At 40.9% G+C, this 9,935-nt stretch overlaps 1 protein-coding gene and 1 pseudogene across 1 annotated transcript in view; one reads left to right on the forward strand and one right to left on the reverse strand.

The window, feature by feature from the left end:
• The window catches only part of PCSK2 (proprotein convertase subtilisin/kexin type 2), a 259,004-nt gene extending 249,701 nt beyond the window's left edge, over positions 1–9,303 (forward strand). Inside the window, exon 12 of the mRNA XM_004061834.5 lies at positions 6,305–9,303. Within this exon, the coding sequence (XP_004061882.1) occupies positions 6,305–6,791 (487 nt within the window). The 3' untranslated portion in view covers positions 6,792–9,303. The remainder of the gene's footprint in view (positions 1–6,304) is intronic.
• Positions 3,770–4,199, reverse strand: LOC101145219 (dynein light chain Tctex-type 3-like; annotated as a pseudogene).
• Positions 9,304–9,935: the final 632 nt, after the last annotated feature.

The raw sequence follows: 9,935 nt of genomic DNA on the forward strand, positions 1-9,935 counted from the left end.
GTGATTCTTCAGAGACACAAGCAGAAGACCACAGTTAGCAGCCAATGCCCACAGTAGCTGGGGTGGTGCACAGCCCAGGGAAGGGGATCTGAATGAGGCACTATCACTATCTACCAAAACACCCTTAGCTATGGTATGCCTGAAGGTCATCTCAGGTTTAGTCTAATCCATATTTCTCTCCTTCCATCATAAGAGGTCATCTCAGCACTAGAACAACTCTTTTCACGTAGTGAAGGACCTTATAGTTAATTCACAGAAACTTCATGTATGGTGGGCTGTGGTCTTATTTCTAGCAAAAGTGGCTGTCTCATCTCTGATTCTTAGCCAATTGAAGAAATATTTTCAGTTTTCCACAAGGGAAGCAATGCCATTTTTCTGCCAGAGTTTCTACAAATTGACTTGTAAAGGGTCTGTCACTATGACTCCAGTCCACAAGGGTCCTGGGTGCAAATTGGGACAGAAAACAAATTTTCTTAGAATTCAGCTGGTGTTCTGAATTCTTAAGATAATAGTGACTACTGAACTTGACAGATGATTAGTGATGTTTTATAATATCTATAATGATTGCCACTCAGTTACAGTCTTTGGTTGTTGGCTTGTGAATTTCCTTCTTGAAACTTTTCAAGAAGCCCTAGACTACAGGAAAGAAAAGAGAGCTCAAATTCAACACAGAACTCAGAGCCAGGTTCTCTCTTCCTGTTATCATTCTCTGCTTCCTGCAACTGTGCTTCGCAAAGACTCCCAAAGCCCCTCTGGCTCAACTCTAGAAGGAAAGTCCGATTCTGGGCCTGGCTGCTTGTCTGCCTAGAAACCCTGTGATAGAATGTGTCATTTCCCTCATACCTTGAGGTTCTGGATGAATATTTCAGAGACCTCCAGAGAGGTGGCCAGAAAACCTGCGAAACAAAGCTGCAGTTTCCCCAACTGCTTTTCCTAGAGCCTGTGAGCCAGGAAAAAACTGAATGCCCTTGAAACAGAAGGCCAAGAGACTCTCTGCCTGTTGTTGTTGTTGTTCTTATCAGATTCAAATTCAACATACATAAACAATTTAGACCCTCACTGTCCAGTACAGACGCAGCCAGCCACATGTGGTTATATAATAACATATTAGATTAGTTAAAATTGAATAAAATAAATTGAACATTCATTTCAGCACTTACATGATCTATGTTTCAATTGCTCATTAGCCACATGTAGCCAGTGGCTACCATACTAGAGATTTTATATATATAGAATATTTCCATCATCGTAGAGTGTCCTATTGGCCAGTGCTGGTCTAGACATTTGTAAATATACTATGTATATGAGTATACATGTATATACACATATAGACACATTATATATATGTACATATATAATGTATATGTAGGATAATTTATCTTGCCAACAACTGTTCAGGGCAGGAATTAATAGCTCAGATCATGCAAATACTTGCCCACAACTGGACTCGTACTCTGAGACTCTTTGTGCTACCCTACACAGCTGTCCACTGCTGGGCTAGAGCCCAATCTTTAGTTATTTATCACCTTACCTGTTTTGTTTCTGATCTTGTTCTGAATAAATAGCACCATCTTTGAGAAATCCAGGTTATGGCCCTCATTACCCCGACCTGCAAAGTTGGCTTAATGCCTGCTTTCCACCAAATGGATGGTTTCCCCAGATCCTGGGAACAGAAAGACCACCCCCACCATCACTGGATCCCCATAGCTGATGGACACTCCATACATCATTCAGCATCAGTATCCAGGGGTGGGAGAGGGGAATACAGCAGTACTCCATGAAACCGTTTAAGTCTATATTTGTAAAGTTCCTCCAGAGAGTATTAATGAACTGCACTGTATGTTTCAGCAAGCCCTCCCAGGTTCATGGCCTTGGTTCCTAGGGCAATGCAGAACCAAGGCTTTACGCCAACTGGGCACATGACCACTGTCTTTTTGTAAATGTGCTTTACAAGATGTGTGTTTAAAAATATTTTATTTATACTCCAAAATAAAAGCCATATTGAGGGAGGGTATTTGCATAGGCAATGGGCCAGTACATGTGCCAAGCATTGTGCCTGGTATTTTATTTTATTTTATTTATTGATTCGTTTATTTATTTATTTTTCAGCACAGGAAGATAATATTTATTATATTTTAACTAGGAACAGAACAGATAGCAAGTTCACGAGGTATGAATATTTTTTTCTTAAATCAGGCTTAAACAACAATAATAAAAAATAAGTCTGCATATATATGTTGGTCACCATTATAATCTTCAAGGGCACAAAAACCAGCAGCATAAAGAAACATGAATAATGACTGAGAAGTTTTGATGTGCCAAAAACAAAGATCACTGCGTTGAACTCCTTTATTTTGTTAATATTATTATTAAACATTTAACAGGTATTAATTATTGTTATTTGGCAAAATATCCAACATGCACATGGTATTCCTACAAGAATATTGCCTTAATATTGTCAATATTAACACTAAGTTTATTCCTCTCCAAAATTCAATGAGTTATGATTCCACTCTCTATAAGTATTAGTGGTAATATGAAAACTGATTTTGTTTGCAGGGTTAAGTAACAGATTGACTTCGCATTTGGTGGCCAGCTGTGTACCCTAATTTTTATCTATTTTCTTAATAAATTTAATTACATTTCATAAGCCCTGAGATAACCTGCTAATGATTGTATACTTTTAATCTATACTTTATTCCACTCAATTTGAACCCCACATAAGTCTTCAAAATTATTTACAGATGGTTGTAATTAAAGCAATGACAAAATTTACTACTTGTATAGATAAGACTGATAATAAGGCCTTTAACTAAGAGTTGCATATTTTATATGCATTTTTAACTTGCTAGGAGCAACTCTTAAAATTACATCTATCATTCTGTCAGAAAGCAATAAGTGCTTTTCATTTTGCTTACTTCTATATGTGTAACCAGACTCACTTTTTTCCTCCCGTGTAAAACAACTGTTTTTTTTCCTTCCCCAAATATTAATACTTGTCTTCCAACTGAACAATTGCTAAAAGGAACTTAGCATTTGCACAGCACATTGATAACTATAGTGCTTAGCAGAGACATATGCCCATAATAGGCATCTGATAAATGTTTGTTCCACATGGAATGAATTGTAAGGCAGCTGTTTGAGTCATATACTGTTCATCATATACTGCAACTAATCTTGTTTAACTAGGAAATTCAGTTTACCAGATTTAATTCACCCTCAAGTATAAATCCAAAAATTTGAAATTAAAAAAAATCGATTTACTAATCCTCAGAAAAAGTAAACAAGTTAATCATAGCTGTTACTATGCTATTAGTTGATAGAAAATTTTTAAAAATTACTTTCCACTAAATATTATGTACAACGAAGTGAGGGGAAGAAAGTTTTAAAAAATGAAAAGATATTAGCTAATTCTCATCATTTTCTCCACATTTATCCTTGCAGCTTATTTGTTCATATATTTATTCCTGTTAACTTCTCTAGCTGAAAGAGAATTTTATTATCTGAATGGAGTTCCCCATCACCTTAGGTACAAAATATTAGTGAAAAGCTAGTGTAAATGTAAGATTGTATTTTCATGTCATGCCATATTTCTGCATTTATTTTTTGCTAGCATTAAATTTTTCGTATTTAAATGATGCTGTATAGAATATGAGATAATCTGCCAATTACTATGATATCGCTTGCTTACAATATTCAGTTTTTGTTGATAGCTTTAAAGTATATTGCACACTTGTCATCTAGCACACTAATAAATAACTATTTTTGAAAGGATACACTGACAAATTATTAAGTTAATGGCTTTAACCCAACATTTTTAGTCAGTTAAAGAACAGCAATGGCAAAAACATTGACAATACAGTTCATGGTCCAGTTCTCCCATCTTACAGTACAGGTTCCATCAAATGTGGTATCCCAGAAACAGGAGCTGCTGTGCGAAAGCCATATGCGCTCTTCTGGACCACTGCAGAGTTCACAATACATTTATAAGCTTTTCCCAACTTAAGCAGATGTGTTAACGATTATTCCACTATGCTTGCGGTCCACTGGTTGATGTTGTTGTAATTATAATCTTCACCACCTAAAACCCCATCTGCACACTCTGACAATATTGTGGGCTTCTTCAGCATTGAGGCCAACCTCGTCGCAGTGGCGATGGTACTCCTCCATGGTAGCGCCTGTTCTCCCCGGGGGCGGAGCGACGCCTGTGCCTGGTATTTCATACATGGTCTTATTTAACCACACAAGAACCATCCGGCCGGGCACGGTGGCTCACGCCTGTAATCCCAGCACTTTGGGAGGCCGAGGTGGGGGGATCACAAGGTCAGGAGATCGAGACCATCATGGCTAACACAGTGAAACTCCGTCTCTACTAAAAATATAAAAAATTAGCCGGGCGCAGTGGAGGGCGCCTGTAGTCCCAGCTACTCGGGAGGCTGAGGCAGGAGAATGGCGTGAACCCAGGAGGCGGAGCTTGCAGTGAGCCGAGATGGCGCCACTGCACTCCAGCCTGGGCGACAGAGCCAGACTCCGTCTCAAAAAAAAAAAAAAAGAACCATCCACAATGACAGTGAAACTTCGAGTACTTAAATAACCTGCCCAAGCTCTCATGAGCAGTAAACATAGAAGCAGAATTCTAATCCAAATGGGTTTATTCTCAAAGTCTGGAGTCTTTCTGTTACACCACGCAATCCTCAAATGCGGTTTCCTTTTTTCCTTCTTTCTAGTGCAAGAACCTTTGAGCTTCTCCCACTCCAAGAAGGCCATCTCCAGAAAGGAGATTGCCTATAAGGACAGCCTAGAGAGTACTTAGGCTTAACCTCTCTCCGACTCTCGCCAAAGAGTCCCCCAAAGTCTCCTGATCATTCATTGGACTGCCTTTCACTGGAATTAATTTACCTATTTTCAGCTTTTCTTTTTTTTTTTTTTTTTTTTTTTTGAGGCGGAGTCTCGCTCTGTCACCCAGGCTGGAGTGCAGTGGCGCGATCTCGGCTCACTGCAAGCTCCGCCTCCCGGGTTCAAGCCATTCTCCCGCCTCAGCCTCCCAAGTAGCTGGGACTACAGGCGCCCACCACCAAGCCCGGCTAATTTTTCGTATTTTTAGTAGAGACAGGGTTTCACCATGTTAGCCATGATGGTCTCGATCTCCTGACCTCATGATCCGCCCGCCTCGGCCTCCCAAAGTGCTGGGATTACAGGCGTGAGCCACTGCGCCCGGCCCAGCTTTTCTTAATGGTAGTAATGGAAGTCATATTAGCAACAGTTTCTATTTATCAAAGTACTTGGCACTTTGAAAGAAAGGCATTATGAGTTCCTGCCTCAGTCTGGGTTGTCCCAAAAGTGCAACCTGAGACAAGACTTGGGTGCTGACAGTTTTTTGAGAAATGATCCCAGGTAACACAAGTGAGGAATTAGAGATGTAAAATAAGGAAGGGGAGAAAAGCCAATGAAGAGTGCATTAATGAGCGAGTTGCCACCGTGAGCAGCTGAGCTCAGTCCCACTAGGGACACTGAGTTGTCACGCTGAGGAATAGAGAAACCAGGGTAAAAACCTGTCAGTCACTGGGAGAGAGTTACCCCTCAAAGGTTAAATCCCTGCCACCTTTGGGCGGCCCAGCACACAGGCTGTGCAGGCTTCCACGGAGGTGGGAGGAAGCCCAGGGGGAACACGGGGAGATTCTCGTGCCTGGGGTAGGAAGCAGTGGAGGTGCAAGGGAGCTTCAGCTGCAGGTGAACTCAGAAGGGACTTAGGAGACTCAGGAGGGACATCACAGCATCTGCTACATTCTCCTTCCACACAGAAGGTTCCAAGCGTAAGTAACTTGCTCACAGCCGGGCATGGTGGCTCACACCTGTAATCCCAGCACTTTGGGAGGCCAAGGCAGCTGGATCACTTGAGGCCAGGAGTTCAAGACCAGCCTGGCCAACATGGTGAAACTCCGTCTCTACTAAAAATACAAAAAATTAGCCAGGCATGGTGGCACATGCCTGTAACCCTGGCTACTGGGGAGGCCGAGGCATGAGAATCACTTGAACCCAGGAGCTGAAGGTTGCAGTGAGCTGAGATCACACCACTGCACTCCAGCCTGGGCAACAGAGTGGGACCCTGTCTCAAAAGACAAAAAAAAAAAAAAGAGATAAGTAACTTAACTCAGGCTCACACAGCCAGTGTGGGAACTAAACCCAGGTCTCTCTGATCAACCCCAAAGCCCTTGCCCTTTCTGCTACCTGAAGCTGCCCTCAAAATCCCTTGTAAGGTGCACCCACCACTGCTTATCCTATCTCCTCTTCACTCTGCCCTCAGGAAAATACCATCCACTGGCAAGTTGGTGCTGACACTCACAACCGACGCCTGTGAGGGGAAGGAAAATTTTGTCCGCTACCTGGAGCATGTCCAGGCTGTCATCACGGTCAACGCAACCAGGAGAGGAGACCTGAACATCAACATGACTTCCCCTATGGGCACCAAGTCCATTTTGCTGAGCCGGCGTCCAAGGGATGACGACTCCAAGGTGGGCTTTGACAAGTGGCCTTTCATGACCACTCACACGTGGGGGGAAGACGCCCGAGGCACCTGGACCCTGGAGCTGGGATTTGTCGGCAGCGCCCCGCAGAAGGGGGTGCTGAAGGAGTGGACCCTGATGCTGCATGGCACTCAGAGCGCTCCGTACATCGACCAGGTGGTGCGGGATTACCAGTCCAAGCTGGCCATGTCCAAGAAAGAGGAGCTGGAGGAAGAGCTGGACGAAGCCGTGGAGAGAAGCCTGAAAAGCATCCTTAACAAGAACTAGCGCTGCACATCCGCCTTTCCCACCGCCCTCCCTCCCCAGCTCCGCCTCTGTCCTCGCTCCACGTTTCAGGCAGGCACCTAGCAATTCCATCACCCGTACAGGGAATTCCGTCTTCTTAATCTGAAGCTTCACTCACTGTCAATGATTATTTTCATTACAATGGAAACAATCTTTTTTACTCTATGCCCCAAATATAGCGTTCCCAACATCCATGTCCTATGTGTGACTCTAAATTCTTTATTTCTGTCATTCAAATCGGTGATATCCTGAAAAAAAAAAAAAAACTGGGACAGCTTTCCCCTCAATTTTTTTTTTGTTTGTTTCTGAGAAGAGAAAAGAACATATTTTAAAAGCCACATAGAGTGACTCCAAGAACAATTGTCCATGGTCTCAAACAAGGGGCTGTTACGTAACAAGAAAATCAAAGCTGAGGACAGGGGGTGAGCGCCACATCTCTGAAAGCACAGGAGACACTGTGCTATAAATCCTTTGGGGAGCGATGTTTTGAATTTAATGAGATTTGCCAGGGATGTAGATTAAGGTGGTGTGATTCAAAAGATGCCATTCATAGAGAGCCCTAGTTACTGCATGGGGAAAGAGATCCAGGAAGCATGAGTGCTGGATATTTTACTACCAATGCCAAGATAATTCACTCTACTCAGCCGTCGTGGCAAATATAAAACTTAGCGTGGCTGTGCTCTCACCAGCTGCTGCTCTGAGTGATGTTAAAATCCGCTAGAGCAGCCCAAATTTTTCTCAGTTTGTATAGAGTTCATCCCAGCCCCAATTTTCTGGGGCTCCTCACATAGCTATCCAAAAGAGAAAAAAAATTCAGACAAGCCTGGAAACACACCTGGTGAAGAGTAGTTTACTAGCTTTTCAAACAAGAATGTCCCTTTTCCTAAGTCACTTTGAGGTTTCTCAATCTGATCTGAGTGAGAGGCGACAGGAGTAATTTTTTTTTTTTTTTACAGCTTTACACACACAGATGTGGGCTTTGATTTCCAAGTAGTATAATGGAAGAGGAATCTCATACTCCCCCACAGTTTGATGTCATTAATGTGTTGGGAAAAAGGCCTCTGTCCTGGAAGAGTCATGGGAGGTTAAAGGGGCACGTTTGAAGATGCGAGCGCTATCTTCACATAGTTCTCCAGTTGTATGGAGCCTCTTCTACCAAGACAGGGCCATGCAGTTCATCCCAGAGGAACCTGAGGCCTGAAGGAGGTGAGAGAAGACCTCTGTGAGGAAAGCACACAGCCACCTTCTCGGCAACTAAGCAGTCCCTGAGACCATTTAACATGCAACCCAAAGGTTACGGTCAATCCCAAAAGTCACCACTCCATTCCCAACTAGACATTACCAAAGTGACCTACCCAGAGATTGCTTCTCATCCCCAGTCCCAATGCACATCCATTCCCAAGAAATGCTTTGTCTTCAGCCTCTCCAGGCACCATCTCCCTTCCTGTGGGATCACAGAGCTTAGCCTGGAGCACCTTTCCTTCAAGCCAGCAACACAGAGCACTAGGTTCAATTCCCTGAAAGTGGCCACTTTAAGAGAGAAATCTGAAAACCCCATTTGCTTTCTTTTCTCCCATATTGGCATGGATTTCTGTCTTCTCTAACACCCTGTGACCTTCTCTATATCATGCTTTAAAGTGTAATAATATGATTTTTTAAAAGAAATTTATTACTTGTTGCAAAGGTCTTTTTAAACCAGTTTAGATTTCAAGAAAAAAATAAATGGAAATCATCGAAAATTCATTTCACATTAATGGTCTAAAAATAAACCAAAGGACATTATGTGTGCATGTGTGTATAAGTGCACACAGAAATATATATACATATGTAGACTATATACATGTGTGTATATATGTGTATATATACATACACTTGTATAAATGTATATACACATATACCTATAATGTGTGTATGTGTATTTATTGAAGAAACAGATACCATATTCATTTCTAAAAGAATATTCAGAGAATATCAAGATGATTCTGGCTGAAAAAGGCCAGTGGAAATTCAGGTGAAAATGTTCATCAATTCCCATTGCATCACCTCTGTAATTTTTCAGCTCTCTGTATAAACATTAAATGTCTTATATAGCAGCAAAAATATAAAATAGTTGTCCATATTTTCACAGGTGTGGTGTAATTTATAAAATTAGAAAGCAACTTATCAGCTACTTAAGAGAAATGGCAAGTTTTGATATGAGTATACAATATATAAAAATATATATAGTGCTATATATATAAATATTTGGTCTCTATTTCATTTTTTGCATCAGTATTAATACTAAAATATGTCTCGCTAGTGACGTTTTTATGATATCCCTGATCCTAACTCAAGAGACAGTTATTTATAGTCATTTATTTTAAAAAATGAAAATAAGTGAATAATGAGTAATTAGGTTAACATTGTTGCTCCCTGTGACAAAATTTTATAAGCAAATTTCAAAAGACATGTTGTAAATTAGGAGGCTCAACAATAAAACATTACGCTCCAGAAATTATGTGAGATGTGCTATATCGTACATGAAAATACTTTCCTCCATTCTAGGAACAGATAATTTAAAAATCGCCAAAGAGAGATCTAAAGAGCCTGCTTTACTAAGTATGCATAAAAGACTTATAATTAACATATAAATCATACACAAATTATTACCTACAGCAGTATTTTTCAAACTCTAGTTACATCCATTAGTGGGTTGTAAAATCAATTTAGGAAGTCAGTTTTTAATAAAATAGAGTAATTTAGAATACAGTAGGAGAGAAGAAAATCACAGGATAGGATAGAATAGAATAGAATAGAATAATCATGCATAATAAGGATAAGTATTGTTTCCTGAAATATTTGTTTCAGATGTGTGTGTGCACACGTGTGTGTGTCTGAGTGTGTGTACTGGATCACAATGTAAAATACATTTTTCATTGTGAGTGATGGTCAAAAATCTTTTAGAAACACTATTTTAAAATATATTAATCAGGCTAGACTAAGTTATGCTATAGTAACAGACAATCTCAAAATCTCAGTGGTTTAATACAACAAAGGTTTATTTATCATCCACACAAATTCCAGTGAAGGTTCAGGTGACTCCCCAAGGCCACAGACCTCCATGCAGTGACTCAGGATCCAGGCTGC

The sequence above is a fragment of the Gorilla gorilla genome, chromosome 21 (assembly GCF_029281585.2).
Source record: "Gorilla gorilla gorilla isolate KB3781 chromosome 21, NHGRI_mGorGor1-v2.1_pri, whole genome shotgun sequence".
Taxonomy (NCBI): Eukaryota; Metazoa; Chordata; class Mammalia; order Primates; family Hominidae; genus Gorilla; species Gorilla gorilla.